Genomic DNA, 24,119 nt, shown 5'->3' on the forward strand with positions numbered 1-24,119 from the left:
TTATCGGGTGCATGGTCACACAACCGTGGGGAATTTAGTCGATAGACGACAGTCGATAGCTGCCTGCCATGCAACCGTGTTGAGCGTCGCGTTATTTTGTTTTCTGTTTTGTTTTTCGTTTCGTGTTTTTAGTTTTCTTCCTGTTAATTTCCAAGTTTATTTGTGACAATCATTAAATAAGAGGTTTATCTACAACGAACTAGTGAAATTGCACGCCAATCCACTGCCCTTTGAAGGACAACGAAGAGTGCATTTAAATGTTGCTGTCGGTGTGCAGCTGCCTCTGTGTGTGTGAGCCAGCAGCAACAGGTTTTCCAACTCAACTCAGTTTTCATTTGTTTTCGATATTCCGTGGAGTTCGGTTCGCGTTGCGGGAAAATCGAATTGCAATTTAATGCAGCGTTCGGTGGAAAACGAGACGAGCCATTAGTTGGCAACCCGTTTGGTTTTTATATTCGGCATCGCAGGTGTGTAACGTCGCTCGGCGATTCCAACGGGTTTTCCAGGAGGTTTTTGGCCCATAACAAGTTAAAACTTGGCCATAATATCACAGTTAACAAGTGCCACCGCATCTCTGTGCTGACAAGTGTATGTGTGTGTTTGAAATACGCGTTTTCGAAGAAAAACCTCAACTCAAAACACGTAAAAATCGAAATGAAAATGGAAAGTGTTCGACGACGATCACGATCATCAGTTTAGGCCCGTTTTTTGAGCCAAATAAATAAACAAACCAACCAAACGACAACGAAAAAAAGAGGTGCGAATTTTGAAAGTGCCTGAAAATTGTTTTTATCATCATTATCCTCATTGACATTTTTCCAATATTTGCCCATGGCATTGACCACCACTCGATAGAAAGTTTATCTCTGATCGATGGCAATTAGCGAGGCGTGCTTGAAAAGATAAATATTTGCCCATGTTTCTGCCACTCGACTGTTGAAAGCTGACCAGCACGATTGGTTATAAATTTGCTTAAAGTTTTTATTCGAAATAACTTAAGGTTTATTTTAATTAATAAATAATGGTTCTGATGTGTTATTCCAATATTTTTGAAAAAAGTCTTTGTTTGTCATGAAATTTAAATTCACTATTTGTGTCATAGGGTCATAAATAATAATAACAATTAGACGTCGGATTATACATGATATCATTTCTTATACCTCTGTTTTCCCGCGAACCTTGAGTGGTTAAAAATGTATTGTAATTAAATCAAATGAATTCTGTTATTAAAAAAGGATTTCAAAATAAAAAATATCTGAAGACCAAGGTTTTTTTTAAAAAACTTCCCTAAAAATCCGTTCATGTACTGGAATATAGTGAATTTTGAATTTGTTTTCGAGTACATTTTTAAATATTTTACTAAGCCTAATAGGGTTTTTAGCACCTAAAATAATTAGTATTTCTTATTTTTGGCATAGGGTATATGATTTTGGAAATATAATCAAGTGTGAATATTTTTTTGAGTGCTAATTATATAATCTAAAGATTTTAAATATGTTTTAAAACCCATTTTAATGTTCCTAAAATCGAATGAAAAATATATTAAACAAGTGTGAAGCATTTCTTGAAAAAGTGCCATTAAACGGTTTTGCATCTCCATCCAACTGCAGCTAACTCACTTCGCAGAAAACCTCAGGCGGCCATAAACGCTGATGATGAATTTTCCCCATGGAGTGAAATTGTGGGCCTAACTATACGGTTTTCACTTGGTTTGCACTCGCCGCTTTTGCTGGTCGTGCGCCGCCTGGTCTTCGAAAGTGGCCCGCTCCTCTTTCCTTTCCTTACCTTGCCTAAACTTACTTTCCTATCCGCTCCTTCCGCGGCTTTTCTCTAATGCTCCGTGCAGTTTTCGCTGTCCACCAAACGACAGGTGGCTGGGCACATTTGCGGTCTGCAAAAGGTCTCGGTTTTAGGTCTCTTTGTGGCAAGTGGAACCACCACCATCGGTACCAGCAGAAGCAGATCGTTCCTGTTACGTGTTCGTACAGAGAAAGAAAATATCTCTATTTATTGCACTATCCTTACTTTTAACTCTAATATTCAAAATACTTACTTTGAATCAAATCAGGATACAAGCTGACATACGAAACCAAAACTGTTTAACTTAAGTACAATCTTTAGTTCCTAAAAGGTTTTGTGCATTTTGAGAAACGTTATAGAGCTGTTTTTGTAACTGCGAACTCCTTCAAAAATAATTTTCTTGTTTATTCTGTCACTTACTTTTATTTTTTTTAAAGAACTTTCTTAATTGTGAATGTTATTCACCTTATCTTCATGATACCTTATTGTTATGCTATGTCTAGACCTTGGTAGATAGTGTCCTATGAAGAATAGTCTTTTCTCACACCTTTCCTAATTTCAAATTAATGGATTTTTTAATACAATACTATTGTATTGTATAACTTATTTGACAATAATTTAAGGGATAAACCCATACTGTTTGACAGGCTTTTATTCTATATATGGGTAAAATAAGATAACTAATCCTTATGAAAATTACAAAATTGATCAAAACAAAATTGGCTATAACTTTAAAAGCCACTTATTTTGAATGCATACCATTATTTTCCCTTTGTGTAGTTGTGGGGGTTGCCTTTCGGTTTTTAGTTTTCAGTTTTCGGTTTTCTGGCGATCTGGTGGCATGCTCTGAAAAACTCGTTTCTCGCCGCTGTTGTTTTGTTTGTCGTTCTGGAATTCTTGGCTGGCGGTGCCCGCAGCTCTTTTGGTGCCTCACCCGCGCTCCTTCTGCCCTCCATCGACTCCTCCATCGTCGATCGTCTTCTGGCTTTTTTTCTCATTGGAGTAAATTTTTCGCTTGAGGAATTTTATGTTGCTGCCGTGTTTGATGCCCCTTTTTTCGCACAGTTAATTTTCCTATTCTTTTCCCTTCCCCTCGCTCATAATTGTGTGTCGTGAGTCAACATTTTCATATTTCTCTCGGGGAAACCATCACTTCGATTAAATATTTATAAATACATACTTAAAAGTAGCGAGAGTTGGGAAAATTGGTTCAATCTCCTACTAAAACGAAAACAGTATTTAAACCAGTTTACTTAAAAGTTTAACTACAACAAATTAAGCAAAGAAAGTTTTTTTTTTTTATATATGTACATCCAAATAAACCGAGCGGCTTAATTTTTATAACGCAGTTGAAGACCGCAAAAAATGGCTTTAGCAGGCGAAAATTTAAGAAAAACTTTGCCATGGAATGCACAGAAATATAATTATAATTGTACGTCTGTCATGGGAAAGTCGAAGCAAACCTCTGTAAAATTGCAATGTCAACAATGGTCCGAGGAGGGGGGATTCGGGATTGGCGAGTGACTAGCCTAACTGAACAATCTGTTGATTGGCACCACTTGGAACTGCAGTCTGGAACAATGTCCGCCGAACAATGAGCTTGTCTGGCCTGGAGCTGTCCAACTGGATAGTTGGCTCTGGGACTGTGGGCCTCGGCTTGGAGGAGGAGGTCGAGTTGGGGGTCCAAACAATGTTAGATATTCAAAGTATCTGGCGATGATCTTAAAGCATCTTAGGCGACGCAGCTTAAATTGCGAAGATAGTTGAAGGCCGAAACAGAGGAGTGTCTTAGAACTTTAATAGATTGTGGTTCTCAGGAGTTTTGGTTTTAATGGATAATAAAACCCTAAGATTTGTATCTATAAAAGAACCTTGAATTGGTATCGTATCATTGCTTTCTTAAAAAACAAAACCATACCATTCTTAATATATTTTTATTTTTTTTTTAATTTTGAGCTTAGTCTTTGTGTGTAAAAAGAAAATCATAAATCTTAGTTAAATCAAGACATACACAAATGGTTACCACCATTGGGTTATGGGTTACATGTTATAAAATTATAAAACATGAATAATCTTTCTTATGAAAAATGTTTGATAATGACTCAAATTTAAATTATAAAAATATTATTAGATGGCTTTTAAATAAATAAGCATGTCGCAAATTTAACAATAGCGTTGTTTATAAGTTTATTATTGTAGTTATAACTATTCTATTGTTTATATACATGGTAATTGTTCATGGGTATTACTTAGCATATTGCTAATTAATGGTTTTCAATTTTTGGTGTACAATGGGTTACACTTTATAAAACTGATAAGAAATGAAAACTTTAAAAACCCATTTCTCTTTAAAATGTATAAAATATTATTTACATGGCACATTCTAAATAGTATTTCCTGGTCTAAGTCCAGTTTATTTTTTCCAAAATAAATGACCACGTTGCCAACCCAACAATAGCGTCTTTCTAAGTTTATTACTGTGGTTATAACTATTCCATTGTTTATATACACGGTAATTGTTTATTGGTATTACTTTGCATATTGCTAATTAATGGTTTCTCTGTTGATTGTTCTGTTTTGCAGCTTCTCCCAACCGGAATGGAAGCTCAATGACAAATGAATTAATAAAACGGCAAAATGAAGAAGCGTTCAAAGTTTATCTAAACATTCCCGCCAGCAAGCGAAACAAAGCGAAACCAAAACAACAAAAAAAGAAAAAACAAGTATTAAATAAAGATACTCGAATGCAATGGAAGGAAAAAACGCTAGTTGTTGCTAGACTGTTTGAAAACATTTCAATTGTGTGAGGGAGCGTGGTAGAAGCTAAAGATACGAACCGGCTTAAAATGCCAATAATCACGGCCACGACAACGGCGACAGCCGGCGGAGGAGCAGGTGTGGCAGCCAGGGGCGTGGTCACCGCCAAGTCGCCCACCGATTACCTAATGCTCCAGCAGCAACAGCACCAGCAACATCAACAGCAGCAACAGCACTTCGGCAATCACTTCTATCAACAGCAGCAGCCGCAACAGTTGGCGCCTCTGAATGCTTCTCACCAACACCAGCACTCCCATCCACATCCACATCCACATCCTGTTGCCGCTCCGACCAGTTTTGCAACATTTAACGGAAACTCGAATCTAAATTCTAGCCTTGCCAACGGAAGCAGCAGAAAATTCAATTGCAGCCGCGACAACGTGGACGATAATGCCGATGTCGGCGAAATTGCCGCAGTTTCCCAGACATTGTCCCCTGGCTCAGATGTGGTTGGTAACGGGAGCGGGATTGGCATGGGGATTGGCAACGGGAACGGGGACAAGTCTGCCGGCTTAGCGCCACCAGGTGGCCATCATTTGCGCCCGCCACCGCCGCCGGCACTCAAGAAATCCAACGCACCCGCCTCGGCAATCGGGAGTTCCGCCTCTCGCGAGGATGTCGCCTCCTTGAGTGGCACCTCCTCGCTGAACAGCCAGATGTCGGTGCATAATCAGTTCATCTCCGGATTGCCGAGCAACGGCATCGGCATCGCCAGCAATGGAGTCAATGGAGGCCCAGCCACCGGACGAGGCGGTCCACCCAGCAGCATTCTGAAGGGCAGCAAGGGTAAGGAAGCAAATATAGCTTGAACCATAACGTTAAAGACCTTAAAAACATCTCTTTAAGGTAGATTTTGGGAGATTATTGTAGAAAAAGACCAATATCTCCTATGGCAGCTACTCTCTTTGATTTGTTATAACTTTAAAATTAACATATCTCTAGTTATAAGTGTGCTTATATTATAAATCAACAAAGTTAGTCATTTCCAATTGTTCCAAAAGTTCTAATCAGTAAAGTCACATTTTTGAAACATCAACTACATTTATATTAATATAAATAGAACATATTAAAGCAGTGTTGCCTAAATAAGAACTATTTGATATTTAGTTTCCAGATAAGCACAGCTAAATTCTGTTTATTTGGCGATTAAATATGTAAACATGTTAATACAAATTTACTGTCGCTTGATGCTATCAATTATGTAGATTGCTGTGGTTGTATGTAATTCCCCGAACCTCTGCTCCAAATCGAATTTCCATTTTCGTTTCGCCTCATAAAATATTAAAATTAATTTGCACTGGGCCGGCTCTTAAACCTAATTTAGGGCGTTCGTCTCAAGTGACTCATTTCCGCCCCCATATGGCCAAGAGAGTGATTCGTTCAAAAATAACACACACACACTCCCACTTTGGTTTCAGTTTCAATTACGTTTTCGGTTTCAATTTCAACTTGAAATGCACTTGTAAAGAGCCATTAAATTAGTCTGCTTTCGGCGGGTGGTTAAAAAAAAAGGGCACACAATGTTCCCAAAAAGCTGCGGGTAGAACTTTTGGGGCAGCCACGTGCCATAAAAGAAATGCCACAAATGTTTCCACACCACTTTCTTGTTAACCCTCTTGTGGGTCTTCGTTCTTAGCCAGTTCTTAGAGGACTTTCAATATTACACTCGGTTTCACCCTCTTGGCCAGCAGGTACTACTACTAGCTACTCTACTCCCGTTTCATTTAATCCACACCTGTCATCACTTTCTCACAGCTGCTAAGACTTTGAAGCCCCATGAACCCAGTCGATCCAGTCTATCCATCTAACTAGCCCAAGTGGGTTGCATTGTTTCGTGTCTTTCGTCTCGCGAATGAATTATCGTAAGACGACATTCATGAATGAAACCCAGAAAGCTGGTTTATTTAAGAGCCGACGAGTGGGACGCCGGGGGGAAATAGGTAACCTCGATTTTGTCGTCTAATTGCCGGTCTAGATCAAGTGGGAATGTGATAGTATAACCAATCGACATTAAACTTGTAGGTGTGATTGGGGCTATTAAATTAAAACGTTCAGCCAAATTATTGGCTACGGCGTTTCCATATTTGTGCTCAACTAATGGGTGTTTGAATTTGGCTAACCTGCGGTTAAGTTCGATATGTGATATTTAAGAATTTCATAACCCTATATGAGCACAACTTCCAGTCCAATATTAACATGTTGGTGTTTATAAACACTCTTTAAGTTTCACATCATCATCCATTTAAACCACAACCCACACATTTTCGTGCTCATTTCGGTATATATTTTGGATAACACCATCTAGGTGTAGATGGGAAATCGCTTTCGGAAGTTGGGCAAGTTGTGTTGGTTAGTATGTATCTGAATCATCTGTTAAGCGTTTGCCGCTTGGCTTAATTCCCCCTTTCCATTCTGTCCCATTGTTAAGTGGTTACCTCTTTTTTTTTTGGGGGACTGCTAAGCAGCCCGAGTTCGTCTGAGTTAAGTTGAGCAACTAAATTAGTGAAGCAGGTGTGATTTTATAAGATGAATGCAAAAGGGGTGGTATTATCCCAGGGTCTGACCCAGGAATCCCAGGAGTTTCAATGGCCCCAGCTCAAGTGGTGGCAACGAACTTGTCGTGGACTAGTCGAACTCACCCACCTGGAGAATTCGCACACCTTTCCTCACCGCACATTGTAACTTGCTTATCATTTACGCCTCACGTCAGTGGCAATTAGCAGAACCTTCGGTGGCGTCGGCATTGAAGTTGAAGTTGAAGTTGAGGCTCCACTGTCCCCTGCATCACATGCTGCGATTATTAATTTCTTGATTGCGACAGCAGAAGGGTAGCTCATAACTCTAGTTTATGGCGTGCCATGTGTAAGCCAAGTTAACGAAGCAGCAAAGCCAATTAGATGCTATCATTAGGCGGAGCGGGGAGTCCGTGAAGGAGTCGTCGTCACAAATGACACAGACCGCACAGGGCCGCCCTTTTTTCCCCTGGCGAGAACAAAGACATTGACTCTTGCGTGGGGAGGATCGACGGCCCGATGACATCAATTGCTTGGAACGGTCTTTGGACGCAGTTCCTCTGCCAGGAGGCATTGCATTCCAAGTGCGGGCGTTGTAATTGCCGGGGAGCATTCAAAGCAAAGTCTTCTCCGCTAATTGAACCTCGACTTGGAGTCACCCGGAGTGCTTATTGCGTAACTCGGCAAATTGCACTGGCCAGGCTATCCAAATCTAGCGGTCCAGACGGGACAGAAAGCGGCGGAACAAACATCCCATTACTGGCTAATTTATGTTGACGTTACTCGGGAATTATACAAATTAAAGTTGGAGCAACATGGGGCTTTCACTTTAGCGTTTTTAAGTTCTTACTAGTCGAGAATAATAAGAGAACCAGGAAATAAACTCAGGGGAGCAGTCGCAATTTGGAATAAGAAGAAAAGCCACAATCGACTATCTGATACCCATTATATATGGACAAATTTAAAAAGTTTAAAAAACCACAAGCAAAGTTGATGATTTAGATCTATTTTGGGAAATGGAAAGGACAATTGAGGAAGTCATTTGTGAAAAACCTTCTTCTGGTCCATTGAAAATCGGTACCAAAACGCTAAAACGCACTTGACTATCAGATACCTATTAGTCTGTTGACCAATTTCAAAATAAACGTGATAAAGTAAATAGTTAAAAAGAAATACAGAAAGTTATACTGGAGTGACCTCACTTTCTCTCTTATTTAAATTCAAGAAACAAATTTCCTTGAATTCTGATATTGTCAACTGCTCATAAGGTCGTGCAAAAAACCACGATTCGAATAAACAACTTACAAGGGAAAATTCGAATGTATGTACATGAAACCAATTTAAAGTGGATGCACTGTTGTAACAGATCGGTTATAAATATGTTTCATTTATCCATTAAAATGCTTCCAAAAATGTTAGAAATAAATTGATAGCTTTATGGATTCATTTACGGTTTCAAAAATCTATTATTTTGATTAAGCTAAGTTTTATGTAATGGTGCATGGTGCATAAACGGTGTTAATTTGGAAACACTTTTACGGATCTGAGAAACCGTACAAAGATATGTAGAGGAAATCAAAGTGGGTAAAATTGGCAATTAGGTAAAGGTAGTTATACTACTTTTTTAGTACTGGGGGTACTTAGGGAGCGCGACACCGTTACCGTCACGCCCCCTGGTACTCTGCTCATGACCCGCCACGCCCCCCGACCCTCGTAAGACGCGTGCGTAGCTTTTCGTTTGACTTTTGTTTTCCATTTGGGTCAAAGTCAATGAACTGGCGGGTATTTCGGTTCGACTTTACGTAACTTGTGCACTGCACATTCGGGGATTGTTTGTGGCTGCTTCAATTGTGCCACATGTTCCCCGGCTCTTTTTTAATGTTTTGTTTTAATTATTTTTAGACTTTTACCGAAGCATTAATGCACTCCCGATCAGAGTTCAGATTGATCTGTCCAGATATGATCTTGGCTAAACGATTCCCCGAATTTCTCTTTGAATCTCGTGTGCAATTAGCCACAATCTCGGAAAATAATCGTTTGTCAATCATTACCATCATCATCTGCTCTGACTATGGCAATCCCTGTGATTATGAGTAATGGATATTCTTTGTGTGGCATATAAAGCCTTGCTTCTCGTTTTCGTCTCTTTCCTTTTAATGTCAAGATCCATTCGGGCCAACATTCCCAGCAGATGAGTCACTTTGTGTACAGACTTTCAAGATTAGCGATCTTTTTGGGCGAGTGAGCCATTTTCATTGATTGAGCAGGGGCTATTTTAAAGGAAGAAAATACTTAAAGGTTTTTTCGGTTTTTTTTCTAGGGATTCTCGACCAAAGAAAAGTTATAGTCTATACAGATAAATGCGTGAGTCTTAAGCATTTCCGCTAATAAGATATTTAAAATACTTTTCTGTGAACAATTTTAGCATCATGTTTTTTCGCGATCCTGTATTATCTATTAGAAAGAAAAACATTTCCATATCTTATCGAGAAGTTACAGATAAGAAAACATGTCCAGCAGATTTGGAGCAACGTGTGCCGCATATTTGTTTTTCTATATTTGTCCAAGAGCAGGAGATAAACGAAGACCAGCGGAAATTAAAGCCATATTGGGTGCTAAACAAAATGGGATGGGGATAGGTGAAAGGTAAACAGCACTTAGTTCAGATTCTTGTTTGTGCTCGCAGCCCTGGTTCATTCCACATACAGCTGTGAGCATTATTTCTGTGCTACATCTGTTGATCAAATACGCCCTCTCGCTCTCGCATTCTACAAATATTTACACAATGCAGGCAAGTGAAGTTGCGAGCGAAGCGGCAAAGGAAAGCAGAGTGGGTGGTGGGAGGTTAGGGCAAACTGTGCCGCAACAACTTCCGCGCTGGGAAATCTCCCTCCGCCACGCCCCCCCTCTACCAGAACCCCTTTCTTCAACACTCTATGGATTCTACAGACTCCATCAGCATAAGCATGTAGACTACACAGAGAAAAATTAGATTTATTCTAGTTGTTACTTATATTTTGATTATAAATATTATTGCAGTATTGCATAGTACTTATTATTTTAAAAAGCCTAGCCTAGTACATATGATATTGATTTTATATGAACCAAATGCAGGCGATATCCATTTGATCGATCTGTTCATTAAATTAAAATGAATAGTGTTCAAAATAAGTAAATAACGAAAAATAATTATACCAATCAATATAGACATTTCATGATTATAACATTATAAGTATCTTATTAGGGTTTTACGTTATTAAAAAGATACGAAGAATGTAAATATCAATGTTATACAAATGAAAGTTTCTGGTCTAAATCGAACTGTTCAATATCATTGAAATAAATCATAGATTGATGTATTATTAAAATATCCTAGTTGCACATTCTTTTCATACCATTAATTTATTTATTAATCATAATCATATATTTAACCTGCAAATATTTGTTTGGTACCTAGAATTCTTTTCTCTGTACTTATTCAAACGAGCTTCTGTCCATCTCTATCGCACTCCCTTAGCCCCATGCAAACACGGGACGATGGCGCTTTTACCGTTTAAAGATGTGTCACCTGCCCTCCCTTTCGCTCCCCATTTCCGTGTTCCAATTGGAAGTGTCTGGCATAAATATTCATCTTCCTATGCAAATGATTCGCAATATGTTTTGAATGATGCTCAGGTGGTTTTTTCGATCTCCAACAGTCCCGACATTCGATTAGCCCTATTCGCATGGCTTTATCGCTGGATGTATATATATACATATGTATATCTGGGTTGGGGCATGCACCTCAAAAGGGGTTAACGACGAGTGGTCTACAGCAAAGCCGGCTTTACATCCATTTTTTTAATGACCATCCATGCATAATTTGGCTTAGGCTTAGGCCTATTTCTATAATGCAAGCTGTCATAAGCGAGACAAGTTATAGGAACAAATAATTCATAAAAGTTTTAGAAGATTATTATTTCAGAATGTTATAACTAAGATATACTTAGATTTCTCTTCATTTAATATTTTTGTATTACAAGAACAGTTAGAGAAATATTGGCCCTACCCAAAACAAATCTTACCTAAAATCATATTCAGTTTTTACACGGTTCATAAGCGATTTCCGAGGAAACCTGACTCATACGCAGAGCTTATCATACGATCATCTTTTAACGACCTGTCAAGCGAAATCACGTCGGCCTTGGTCAAAAGCATAGGCCACTCTTTCGCTCGGCCATAATTAAAATTTCCCCATTACTCATTCAACTTGAGTGGGGTACTGTGAGTGCTTAGTGGCCATCTCGTCCCATTATCGCCGTAGTCCTGAAAAGTAGGTCACAGTCTAACCAGAAGGCTTAGCCAACTGCTAATAATAATTATAATTCTGGCTTGCCCCAATCGAAAACGCTTTACGCTTCACCGGATCCCCAATAGAGCTGGCTGGCGGGGAATGGCCAATGGCAGGAGATGCGGACTAGGGATTGGGGTTCGCTTTTGTGTGCGGTTCGATTTCAAAAGACCACACCAAACTATTTGCGGCTGGCTGAGCATTCAACTCCACCAGCACGGCGACTCGTTTTGGCCAAAATCCCACCTGCACAGTTGGGTTCATTGAACGATTTGGGTTTGGTGATTGATTTCCGCAGCAAATACATTGCATAGATGCACTGATGGATAAGTAACTAATCAAGTTTCTCATATATTTTACAGAGAACCTGCTGCAAAACACCTACTATAATGGCGAGACTGGGGACAGCAGTTTGGGCAGCGAGTGCGGAGTGGGAGATGTCCAGCACCAACACCTCGAGAACAACGATGACCCGGGCGACGGATTGGGACCGCTTCCACCCAAATGGGAGACTGCCTACACCGAACGCGGCGAACTCTACTTCATCGAGTGAGTATAATACAATCTTCTTGTCCTGCAAATAACTGCAATCCTTAATATGTGAAAATCTATCTTAAACATACATTCGATGATCATGACTAATCTTAGATCCACTCCCTTGCAGTCATAACACTGGAACCTCCCACTGGCTGGATCCGCGGATTTCCAAGTATCAGAAGAAGTCGCTTGAGGATTGCTGCGAGGATGAGCTGCCCTATGGATGGGAGAAGATAGAGGACTCCATGTACGGGATGTACTTTATTGACCATGTGAACCGGCGGACACAGTACGAGAACCCTGTGCTGGAGGCCAAGCGACGGGCTGCCGAGCAGAGCCAACAACAGCAGCAGTTGCAAGAGCAACAGCAACGTCAGGAACAGCGGTCCAAGACACCCACTGTGCTGCCAGAGACACTGCCCACAGAGGCGGCTGAGGAGCAGGAACAGCAGGAGGAGGAGGCCCCCATCAAGCTGCCCTACAAGTTCACCCGTAATCCTGCAGAGCTGCAGGGCCAGCGTGTCAACACCACGCTGCTGAAGTCATCACGCGGGCTGGGTTTCACCATTGTGGGAAGCGATGGAAGCGCTGGCGGGGATGTGGAGGAGTTTCTGCAGATCAAGACGGTGGTGCCCAATGGGCCCGCCTGGCTGGATGGTCAGCTGCAAACGGGTGATGTCCTGGTCTATGTAAACGACACCTGTGTGTTGGGCTACACGCATCATGACATGGTCAACATATTTCAGTCGATTTTGCCCGGCGAGAGGGCATCCCTGGAAGTATGTCGTGGATACCCGCTGCCCTTTGACCCAAATGACCCCAACAACGAGGTGGTGACCACCATGGCGGTGGATGGACGGGAGTCGGAGAAGCAGCGACGCCTCAACATGGACGGCAACTACAATTTCTTGGACTTGTCCGGTGAAGGAGCCAAAAAAGCGAGTGGTGCCAGCAGTGGCTTCATTCTGATGAAGAAACCTGAGCTCTACACTTTCTCAATCATGAAGGGCTCGATGGGTTTCGGCTTCACCATTGCTGATTCCGCCTGTGGTCAGATAGTAAAGAAGATTCTCGATCGCAACTGCTGCACCCAGTTGATGGAGGGAGACGTATTGCTGGAAATCAACGGCTTGAATGTGCGCAACAAGCCGCACTTCTATGTGGTGGAGTTGCTGAAGGAGTGCAGCCAGACGACGCCCACAGCGGTGAAGATTCAGCGAACGCCGCCTGACCAGCCAACCAATAATACGCTTGCCCAACTCAACCAAGTGGGCAATGTGGCCAAGCTGCGGAAGAACTTTGTTGGCAGTGGCCTCTTCCGCAGTAAGACGCCCACAGCAGATCTGTACAGCACTCAAGTGAAGGAGGTGCTGCCCATGCGCCCAAAGACCCCCTTGGTGGACACGCGGCGGGCACGGGTTCAGACGCCCAGCAATGAGATTGACGGTGTTGGTGGCGATGCGGCAGCGACGGAAAGAGAGGCCAGGCAACCGCTTCAGCTGCAGACCCAGGGCAAGTCGAACAGCAGTCTGCAGGAGCTGGACGACATACCCTACATGGATCCATATCCCAAGATTAGCCGGCTGAGCGAGCGTCTAGCGGAAGTGACACTCCAGGGAGACGCCAATGGCGGCATCTACGGGTTGCCGCCCAGTATGCAGCCTCTACCACTGGCTCACCACGAGTCCTGCTACTGCTATGACTGCCAGGCGCAGCGCTACCGCCCAGGGTATTTTGTCCAGGCCCAGCAGGCAGCCATGTCGGCAACCACCGGTCAGTACTCGCCGCTGCAGACGGCGCATCTCCAAAACGAGCGGATCCAGCGACGCGTCAACGAGCTGCTCAGCGATCGAAGGCGCGTGGGCTTCGCCAACCTAGATCCTCCCCACCACCAGCAGCAACAACAGCAGCAGATGCAGCACTCGCCTAGCTGGCGCAATGGAGCTCTGCTTGACGCCTCCGAGGATGCGGACCAGTGCGAATTGACCGAGGTTACCCTGGAGCGCCAGGCTCTGGGCTTTGGCTTTCGCATCGTTGGCGGCACCGAGGAAGGATCCCAGGTTACTGTGGGTCACATAGTCCCGGGTGGTGCCGCCGATCAGGACCAGCGCATTTCCACCGGCGATGAGATTCTCAGCATAGATGGCATCAACGTGGTAAGTGAACCCTGGCCCAGTCTGTCCAAGCATAATTAATCCTCCTTTTTAATTCATTTAGTTGAACTCATCGCACCACAAAGTGGTCTCTTTGGTGGGGGAATCCGCGCTTCGCGGACAGGTGACCATGATCCTTCGTCGGCGCCGTACTCCACTACTCCAGCAGGCTCCAGTCAGCACGCAATTGCGTCGTTATCCATATGACGTGATTGTCAGCCGGCATGAAAACGAGGGCTTTGGATTTGTTATTATATCATCATCGAACCACTATTACGGTTCGACAATAGGTATGTTACTTATTCAATTCTTCTTACCTAGTTATCTAACCTATCTGCCTTTTCAGGAAAACTTATACCGGGCAGTCCGGCGGATCGTTGTGGAGAGCTCAAAGTGGGCGATCGCATAGTGGCAGTGAATCGGATTGAGATAGCCGGCATGTCGCACGGCGATGTGGTGAATCTCATCAAGGAGTCTGGTCTTCATGTGCGGCTCACCATCGGTGTTCCGCTAAAGGAGGGCGGTCCCAGTCCTGGAGGCAGTAGCGCCGGGGTGGCCAGCAATACACCCATGCAGGCATCTCCCAGTCTCTTGAAGGCACAACTCGCCCACCAGCAGCAACTCCCGCAGCAGCAACAGCAGCAGCATCTTCAGCAGGCACAGCTGAACCACCACCACCAACATCTGGAGATGCCAATGTCGATGCCGATGCCAGGAAATGGAACCTATTTGGAGCGACCCAGTAACAATATCGCCGCCACATTGGCGCTGCACCAGCAGCCACAGTTATGACTCTGAGATCTACGCATTCGGCTCTACAAGAGCTTTCTATAGTGTTGGATCGATTGCAGGCCCATAGTTTGTACTTTAGACCACAAAGTACTAACCCCAAAGACTGAAATTAGTAGCATATATAAGTCAAACCGATTGCGAGTCTGGAAACGGTTCGCAATTGCGTTATTTATACCAGTTTTATTAAGATCCGCTATACCGTCTTAGGCTTAGTTATTGCTTTTACTTAATCGTTGAGAGAATTGGCCAGTTTGTGAGACATTTACCGATTTTTATACACTGTTTTAGATACATAAGAATTGTACAAATGTAAAGGACCTAAATATTTTACCTTGAGTATGTATGTTATTCAATCACGCTAGACATTAAGATGCATTTATCAAATATATATACAGATTATAAACAAAATATTTGGTTTCTTAGTAATCGTATGGTAATTTTGTGTATTAATTGCCTTATTTCCAGTATATATTGAGGTTAAGATGCTTTGTAGTGGAGTAAGCATATTCCCAGATCCATAGGACAAACACTTTTGTATAGTTTCGTTTCTCTTTGTTTATTTTATTAGCAACTTGGTACCAGAAACGTATTAAGGAAAATGAAAACCATCAAGTTGCTCTTCAAAAAGATATTACTTCTTGGCATATCTATGGTTGATATTGATGTAGTTGTAGGTGACACCGTTGGGGTAAGCATTATTGGACAATGCCCGAGTGATGTGCTCGACTTCCACAGCAGCCCGTCGATTGTTGGCTTGGATCTGCCTAGAAGTCGCCGCGCTTGGCTTAGCCACTTGATTGGAATAGGTTGTCTGCTGGTATTGGTAGCAGTGGCCCTGGCCACCATTCCAGTTGTCCAGTTGTCGATCGCTCATCTTGATTTCTAGGATGAAATAGTATTGCTTATACTGAAGTAACTGAAAATAGATTTTACGAACCAGTTAAAGTTTTTATTTTAGAAAACGCGTCTGTACTCTTTCAGCTTCGTCAAGCTACTGAAAGCTGTTGCTGGATGAAGACCGTCGATCCTTACAGTCGGATTTGCTGTTTCAGCAGTTCGGCTCTGTTCTATATACATGAATATAACTATGTACATTGAGGAGGTCCACACTCGCATGAAAATTTACACATACTTTCACCCACGTATTCGGTGCGCATATAAGGCATTTAATGCACCCAAAAAAAAAGTTTAAGAAAATGGGATATCGCTTTAAAGTATAATATATCACTTATGCGTACTCTTGCCCTTGATAGACTTGGCGTAGATTTTAGCCAAATATTTGTTTCTTTGCACTCCTCCTTGTTTGTTTAAACATTATTTTAATCAATCAGTTCTATGACTAGAAATGGGGACCTAATATGTCGTATGAGTAATTTGTAATGAGACTTTAAGTTCATATGTACATATGTACATTGCGTAACGCCTAATTCTTAAATCTACCATTAAATAGTAGGAATAAAATTATATATTTTTAAACCCTCGACGAACACACATATAAACCAACCCTTTTATTAAATTTACAGTACAGTTAGGCTCTGGTAAATTCAACAATTTTTTGTATACATATTGTATGTAAAAACTGAATTTGAGGACTTCTAATGTAAAAAGCTATAATCATTATTCTATGTGTTGCTGGGGACTTTTAGCTTGGATCAGTTTAACCGTTTAATTGAGTTCCATTTTAAATATTAGAGAGAGGGGTGTGACTTGGTAGTGAGATTCCAGTGGGGTTGTAGTGGGGCTGTGTTTGTTTAGAAATAATACAAAGAATATTTTTTTTGTTATATATGTATATACTATAATATTATACATGTTTATTAAATCTAAATGCTCGTCAAATCCAAGCTGAGTTTTATTTATCAATTTTCTTGTTATATATAGCCAGTCAGTTAAGTACATCGGGTTGTCCACTTCCTCGGAGAATATTTGCTTTAGTAGCTTGTAGTTATTGGGAACATTCTCTTCCAGCACTTTTCATGATAGTCGGTATCGTCTCTGTTGTATGGCGATTGACCTATCATCTGTTTCATATACCACACTATTCCGTTTATGTTTGTTTAAAATGTTCTTTTGGTCTGCTACCCTAATCAAATCGTATTTTGATAATGTTGTGTTACATTAAATGCATCTACTAAGACTCCTTCAATGCGACAACAATTACTATGAAATGATTCAAAGCTGTGTACGAAAAGAGAAATAATAATAAATTGTAATTTGAATATATTGCACATACTTAAAACCAGAGCTAAGCCCCCAAAAATCTGGCCTCCAAATAAAATATCGCGAAAATAAGGTGTTAAACCTTTTCACACCATTTGAACAAGTGATTTTATTGAAATCAATTCAAATTAATATTCATGATTAATGTTCACGATGTTTACGACAATGGATTTGCCGTTTGATTTTGATGGGCTTGAGAGTTGCGAAGATGTCGATGCATGGGAGACTTGTATTAAACCGGAATGGGCCGTCTGCGGTAAAGTGCCCTGGGAAGTAGATGGATTATTTCCGCGAGCTGCACGAGATCCGCGCGATTTGGAGTTCGATGCCTTGGGTTGGGATGTGGATGATCTGTTGCGACCTCCGCCTTGGTAGTTTCCATTGCCATACGAGTTATATTGGTAGTCGTTATTGGCGAAGTAGCTATAAGGGTCTTCGTCCTGGTCCTGGTAATCGTATTGATCCTGGGAATTATATGGGTTCTGGTCCTCAAACTCATCTTGGTAATGAGAGTCCCAGTTGTTTAGCTCCCAGCCACTCATGATGAAATCTGTGGAGGATAAGTGATTTCTTTCGGATTGTTTATGAAGTCTGGCAGATCGCCGTACGAACCAAGTTTTCACAGTTTACGATTGGGGTCTGCTTTGCTTAAGCTGCTCTTGGGCACTGAAATAAGAGATCCACTCTGGCTGTTTTCAAGGCTTGAAAAGCCGCCTCAGCGTTTTGATCGATTTCCTGGCATATATGTAAAAGACTAACCATATATGTACTGAACTTTACTTAAGAATCCGAGCGATTTGTTATGGTTGCTGCTGCGTTCTCTCCACTGGCTCATAATGCTTCCTAAGCTATGATTTCAAAGGGGCGATCCGTTTGCAATTGTAAACATCTCGTATTCTCTCAGTCATTTATGTTTATGGACCCTTTTGGAGTACAGCTCGAATTTCTGCTTATGACTGGGGTCTTTGCGCTTGTGAAATCGTTGAAATTCGATTTCCTCTCTAGACGTTATGTATTCCATAAGCTGCTGGGTACACAAACAACTTTATTCTGATTATATATCATGAACAATACATAAAAACCATGCCGAACCGTAAGGATTGACTGTTAAATATGTATCTGCTCCAAAGAGAGGATTATTCTTCAATTTTTTTTTTTTATTCACTGTAAACTGTACACAAAAGTACGACGTTATAGCTAATACAAGTACAAGTATTGTAGAGGTTCCATTACAAAATACAATGCGTTTGATAAATAGGCTATGTTTAAGGTGGAAAACATGGCTTATATGGGTTTGATCTTGAAGTGCAGGCCGATGAGTGAGAAGACCAGGCACTTGAGATCCTGCACCAGGTAGTAGAAGCACCTCAGTCCCTCGGGGTCCTTCGACCGGTTGACGTCCACCAAGGATCCGGTTTTGGAAGTGGTGAACGAAATGTGCTCGTCCCCGATGACGATCTCCAGTTCCTAAAACGGACGCATGATTAGTAAGGTTACCTCCACTGCTGTGGAGAGCCGCAAAACCCACCTGTCGACCCACGCGATCTGGTGGTGGCCACGGAAGATCGTCCTCCTGCATGATCTCCGAGTCGATGATGATCCGCTTCAGCTCCTCCATCACGGACTGGTGGACGAAGGCCTCCTTGCGGATCATGGTGTCGTTCTTGTAGTTGGAATTGTTGGCGTACCGCAGCTTGCCGTCCGGCCGGAACTCGAACTCCAGGAACTCGTGGCCGAACTTGCCCTTGTGGCCGACGTAGTAGCGCAAGTAGAAGTCCTCCGTGGACATGATGGCGCCTTGTTTGTTATGGTTCTTTGGGAAATCTCTCGGGAAAAATGCTGTTTTCCTTTTCTTTCCCTCACTTTTTTTTTCGGAAAACGCGACAGAGATGGAAGACACACGATAGAACTATTGCCGCATATCGATAAGCGTTCGTTGTGAATGGCTGGCGGAGAAGAGGAAGCTGCCTATCGGCGTATCGATAACACAACAACAATCCAAGTCCAAGTCGCTGCTGGCTCTGTTTTATAAAAATGTAACTTAATTTTGTGGTCATGGAACTACCTCAACAAGTACGTGATGGACAGGATGGCATGGGCACTGCCCGGATTGTAGATTAGTGAACAGTTGACCCCGCAACATTGTAACTATGGCTAAATTGCAACAAAGTTGGCAAATCGGGTTTGTTTGCTCCCATTGTGACTGTGTGCGTGTGTGTGAGGCCACCGCCGTTGTAATGGCGGTCCTTGTTCAAAACGGGAGAGGACACTCCGCTCTCCGGCTCCGGCTGCAGCTCCAGCGCCCTGCATCCATCGCCAGATCCTTCGCCATGTCCTTCTCCGGCGCCCGTATCTCGGTCAAAGTAATTTTACAAAAACACACACGACCATTAATTTGCGCCCGGAGAGCGGGAGAGCTGTGAGCAGCAAGAGCGACGTCCTGGCAAGTGAAAGTGCAAGGAGGCGGGAGCGCGCATGTGCCGCTCGTGGCGGGAAAATGGGAAAGCGCTAAACGGAGCACGTGCCAGCCCAGTCGTCCTTCGGGAAAAGTCGGTCGTGCAACAAAGTTGCCCTCAGCTGAGATTCAATCCTCTCCTGCTCCGGCTCCTACTCCTACTTCGACTGCGCTCTTTACGAGCACTTACTTGGTGGTGGTTTGTTGTGACTGCCCGCCCGGAAAATCGATGACATTGAGTGCAACATTGTGGCATCCGCCCATCTGCCAACCTGCCCACCGATATGCCCCGCCTAGTAATGGTCCCGGTCAGGAGCGGCGGGTTCCCCCAGTATTTACAACAGTTTATGCAAACAAATCTCTTGCGCGCGCTCTCCGCCTCTCTGGAGTGCTCTCCGTCTCTGTACTTGTACGTATTCCAAGTCCGGATCCGGAGCTCCGTCGGGCCGCGGGTTACAACTTTGTTAACTTCGGGCCTTTGTGTGAGCAGTCGGTAACCAGGACAGTAACCGGGAAGGAGTTACTTTGTTGCGCATTAATTGATTTTTTCCGCAATCAGTTTTTGCTTCTTTGTAGGACTTGAAGTGCTCATAAAAAGCGGTAGAAAGTTTGTCATTAAAACCAATTTGAATTGAGGGAAATCGGTGAGTAACGCCAGGGGGGACTACGGAAAGTAAGAGGAGTTGGGTGTGTATCCACAAAAGTTGCAAACACCTTACATATAGATTACTGCACAAGTTTGTTTTCTCGGGGGGGAATTTCCTTTTGGATATACATATATGTATATACATATGTAGCATAGCTTAAAAAAGCCCTTCCTATACTTTAAACAATAAAAAGTAATACATGCCTGTGTACTTAACCAACTAATGTTTTTCCCATTTCCCCACTCCTTCCAGGACATCTAGGGACCTGCCTACCGTGGCTGGGGAAAACCCTGCATGCAACATTTCGCCGCCTGAACGACCCATTATGGATACATGAAACCTTTCACGAAGTAACGCGAAGTCAACATGTCAACGAACCCCAACCACGGAACCCATCAGCAAGCACCACCCTCAACCTCACCGAGGGAACGGGAACGGGCTACCAGCTCCTCACAGCGCAACCTGCTCGAGTTCCTGTGCATTTGCGTTGCCTGCATCGCCTGCTATTACAACAGCACCCAGTGCGGCCTGGTCTTCGACGACATCAGTGCGATTAGGGACAACAAGGACCTGAGACCCCACACGCCACTGCGCAACGTCTTCCTGAACGACTTCTGGGGCACGCCGATGCGAAAGGAGCAGTCCCACAAGTCGTATCGCCCGCTCACCGTGCTGACGTTCCGCTTCAACTACTTGCTGCATGCGCTGGAGCCGTTTGGCTATCACCTCGTCAACCTGCTGCTGCACTTGTCGGTGTGCCTGCTGTGGCGTCGGGTCTGCCGGCTGCTGCTGCGCCAGTGTGCCTCGTCGGGCAGTAATGCTACCTCGGCCCTATCCTCATCCTCAGTCTCCCAGCTCAACACATGCGCCTTTGTGGCCTCGCTGCTCTTTGCCGTGCACCCAGTACACACGGAGGCCGTTACTGGCGTCGTCGGGCGCGCTGAATTGCTCTCTTCCATTTGTTTCCTGGCCGCCTTTCTCAGCTACGCAAAGTCCGTCGGCGACTCGGGCTGCCCTCGTCGGACAAATTGGCTGGCGCTTTTCGCCTGCTTTGGCAGTTGCCTGCTGGCCTCCATGCTGTGCAAGGAGCAGGGCATCACCATCGCCGGCATCTGCGTGGTCTACGAGTTGTTCGTGGTGCATCAACTGCGGCCGCTGCATCTTTGCCACTTTGTACTGCGCCTGTTCGAGGATCAGACTGAACAGCAGTCACCAAAGCTGACAAATCCCTCGGGCATCCGGCGATGGTCCTCTTCGACGCTATGGAAACGTCTGATATTCCTGGCCGGCATTACGTTGGCCCTTCTGGTGGGACGCGTCTATGTGATGGGCTCCCAGCTGCCCATCTTCACGCGGTTCGACAATCCAGCCTCTGCAGCAGATACGCCCGAGAGGCAACTTACCTACGGCTACCTCATTTACCTGAACTGCTGGCTGCTGCTTTGCCCCTCAATGCTCTGCTGCGACTGGACAATGGGTGAGTAACATGCTTACATATTAAAATAAACATATTTTTAATTTAATTGATCTCCTTTTTCAGGCACTGTCCCGATGCTGCAGGGATTTGCAGATGCACGGAACTTGATTACCATTTTCACTTTCCTTGGTCTAGGAGCCTTGGTTGCCAAGGCTTGCTTCACACGAAATCTGGCCCAATCGCGGACGCTCATTATGTGCCTCGGCTGGATGGTGCTGCCCTTCCTCCCAGCCTCGAATCTCTTCTTTCCCGTAGGATTTGTGGTGGCAGAACGCATTTTGTACATGCCATCGATGGGCTATTGTCTGCTGGTGGCCTACGGCTTCGAGCAGCTTCAGCGTCGAGGGAGTCTCAGATGGAGTCGCTTTGGACAAGCAACTCTAGCAATCCTGCTCCTAACGCACGCGCTAAAAACGCATCAACGCAACTCAGACTGGCGAACAGAGTATTCCCTTTTCATGTCTGGCGTGCATGTTAATCAGCGCAACGCCAAGCTGTACAACAATGTGGGACACGCTTTGGAGAACGAAGGAAAGTTTGAAGAGGCCTTGCTCTACTTCCAGCAGGCTGTGCGCATACAGACCGATGACATCGGAGCCCACATCAATGTGGGTCGCACCTTCAATAATCTCAAAAGGTATGCCGAAGCGGAGCAGGCTTATGTTCAGGCCAAGTCTCTGTTTCCGCAGGCCAAGCCGGGGGTCAGCTACCATGCGCGCATAGCCCCCAATCACTTGAACGTGTTTATCAATCTAGCGAATCTCATAGCGAAGAATCAAACGCGACTAGAGGAAGCTGACCATCTGTATCGCCAGGCTATCAGCATGAGGAGTGATTATGTTCAGGTAAGAGCCCTTGATTTGTTACATGGTTATCAACTTAATCACTTGACTTCGATGGCTTACAGGCTTACATCAACCGCGGTGACATCCTTATGAAGCTGAATCGCACAGCTCAAGCACAGGAGGTGTACGAACAGGCTCTGTTGTACGACAACGAGAATGCAGATATATACTATAATCTGGGAGTGGTTTTCCTGGAGCAGGGCAAGAGCCAGCAGGCACAGGTGTACTTTAACAAGGCAATCGAACTGTACCCAGACCACGAACAGGCATTGCTCAACTCAGCAATACTCCTGCAGGAGCTGGGTGGCGAGGAGGCGCGCCGTGTGTCCCGCTCCCGTCTGTACAAAGTATTGGCCAAGGATGATCAGAACGAGAAGGTGTACTTTAACCTGGGCATGCTGGCCATGGACGAGTCGAGCTTTGATGAGGCTGAGCAGTTCTTCAAGAGGGCCATACACCTGAAGTCAGACTTCCGTAGTGCACTGTTTAATTTGGCTCTGCTACTGGCAGATACAAAACGACCCCTGGATGCGGTTCCATTCTTAAATCAGCTGATTCGACATCATGCCTCGCATGTCAAGGGTCTGATCTTGTTGGGCGACATTTATATCAACCACATGAAGGATCTGGACGCGGCTGAGAAGTGCTATCGAAGCATACTTCACTACGATCCCCACAACACTCAGGGCCTGCATAACCTCTGCGTGGTGTTCGTGGAACGCAAGAGGCTGGCCAAAGCCGCTGCCTGTTTGCAGTACGCCCAGCGCTTGGCACCCGCCGAGGACTATATCGGTCGGCATTTGCAGATTGTTCATGCACGTTTGCAGAAAATCAACAAGTTACCTGAGTCGGCGGCAGAGCGGAAGCTTGCGTACGAGGACTATGACCCCCTTGAGTTCAAACTGCCCCAGGATCGACCCTCGCACAAGCCGCGTAAACGATCGTAGCAGAAGTAAGCGCGACTTAAAGATCAGTATAAGCATGTAAAAAGACAAGAGTTTGGTTGATGGAGCGAAAGGTTCCACATTCTGTGAAATATACGGAGTCTGATAAAGATAACACAAAGTGAAAAAGTGGTGCACTCCACATAATTCCGTTGTACTTAGTTATTATCCCAATACTTCGATTATATACTCATTTTGAAGATATTTATACATCTTTTGTGTATGGATTTCCGGTCCTCTGCCATTTTCATTGGGGCAACTAATATTTCTTTTGTAAATAGATTATCTAATTTATATGTGGTGGGCTAGCAGTCTTGCATTTACCGAAATAACGTAAGAACGTGTACTAAAAATAAATGATACATATAAAAGCATATTGTGGCCTTGACTATAATTTGGTTGAAATTTTTTATTACCAACAATATGATACACTTTTCAGTTTTTTTCTTCACTTTTCTTTACTTAGTTAAAATCATGCATTGGTCTTTCATCACTCCCAAATACTACCTCTTTTAGAAGATGTTGTTACGCATAGCATTTTAAAGATCTTCGGCCAGTATTCTATTGGAAATTTCGGATGGCTCAATTC

General features: G+C 43.7%; 4 protein-coding genes across 7 annotated transcripts; 2 read left to right on the forward strand and 2 right to left on the reverse strand.

Annotated features, from left to right (window-relative positions):
• Positions 1 to 70: 70 nt before the first annotated feature.
• Positions 71 to 15,350, forward strand: LOC119550491 (membrane-associated guanylate kinase, WW and PDZ domain-containing protein 2). 2 transcript variants are annotated; one of them, XM_037859182.1, is made up of 6 exons: positions 71 to 757; positions 4,384 to 5,403; positions 11,823 to 12,009; positions 12,125 to 14,153; positions 14,215 to 14,440; positions 14,497 to 15,350. In XM_037859182.1, the coding sequence occupies exons 2-6, from the start codon at positions 4,647 to 4,649 to the stop codon at positions 14,940 to 14,942; spliced, it is 3,645 nt and encodes a 1,214-aa protein (XP_037715110.1). In that variant the 5' UTR covers positions 71 to 757; positions 4,384 to 4,646; the 3' UTR covers positions 14,943 to 15,350. The 2 variants fall into 2 exon arrangements, with proteins under 2 accessions (XP_037715110.1, XP_037715111.1); XM_037859183.1 differs by having other exon boundaries at positions 71 to 467.
• Positions 15,351 to 17,290: 1,940 nt separating this feature from the next.
• Positions 17,291 to 17,915, reverse strand: LOC119549717 (myb-like protein H). The gene is made up of 2 exons (XM_037857951.1): positions 17,775 to 17,915; positions 17,291 to 17,712 (listed from the first exon to the last, which is right to left on the reverse strand). Exon 2 carries the CDS (start codon positions 17,702 to 17,704, stop codon positions 17,291 to 17,293), a length of 414 nt encoding a protein of 137 aa, XP_037713879.1. The 5' UTR covers positions 17,705 to 17,712; positions 17,775 to 17,915.
• A 383-nt stretch (positions 17,916 to 18,298) lies between these two features.
• Positions 18,299 to 19,070, reverse strand: LOC119550490 (protein mago nashi). Its single transcript, XM_037859181.1, has 2 exons — positions 18,691 to 19,070; positions 18,299 to 18,629 (listed from the first exon to the last, which is right to left on the reverse strand). The coding sequence occupies exons 1-2, from the start codon at positions 18,949 to 18,951 to the stop codon at positions 18,447 to 18,449; spliced, it is 444 nt and encodes a 147-aa protein (XP_037715109.1). The 5' UTR covers positions 18,952 to 19,070; the 3' UTR covers positions 18,299 to 18,446.
• Positions 19,071 to 19,126: 56 nt separating this feature from the next.
• On the forward strand, positions 19,127 to 23,734 carry LOC119550489 (protein O-mannosyl-transferase Tmtc3). Of its 3 annotated transcripts, XM_037859180.1 has the most exons (5): positions 19,218 to 19,235; positions 20,177 to 20,261; positions 20,517 to 21,741; positions 21,805 to 22,586; positions 22,649 to 23,734. In XM_037859180.1, exons 3-5 carry the CDS (start codon positions 20,631 to 20,633, stop codon positions 23,531 to 23,533), a joined length of 2,778 nt encoding a protein of 925 aa, XP_037715108.1. In that variant the 5' UTR covers positions 19,218 to 19,235; positions 20,177 to 20,261; positions 20,517 to 20,630; the 3' UTR covers positions 23,534 to 23,734. The 3 variants fall into 3 exon arrangements, with proteins under 3 accessions (XP_037715105.1, XP_037715108.1, XP_037715106.1); XM_037859177.1 differs by lacking the exon at positions 20,177 to 20,261 and having other exon boundaries at positions 19,127 to 19,235; XM_037859178.1 differs by lacking the exon at positions 19,218 to 19,235 and having other exon boundaries at positions 20,098 to 20,261.
• The last annotated feature ends 385 nt before the right edge of the window (positions 23,735 to 24,119 follow it).

Source organism: Drosophila subpulchrella, chromosome 2R, assembly GCF_014743375.2.
Source record: "Drosophila subpulchrella strain 33 F10 #4 breed RU33 chromosome 2R, RU_Dsub_v1.1 Primary Assembly, whole genome shotgun sequence".
In the NCBI taxonomy this organism is placed as follows: Eukaryota; Metazoa; Arthropoda; class Insecta; order Diptera; family Drosophilidae; genus Drosophila; species Drosophila subpulchrella.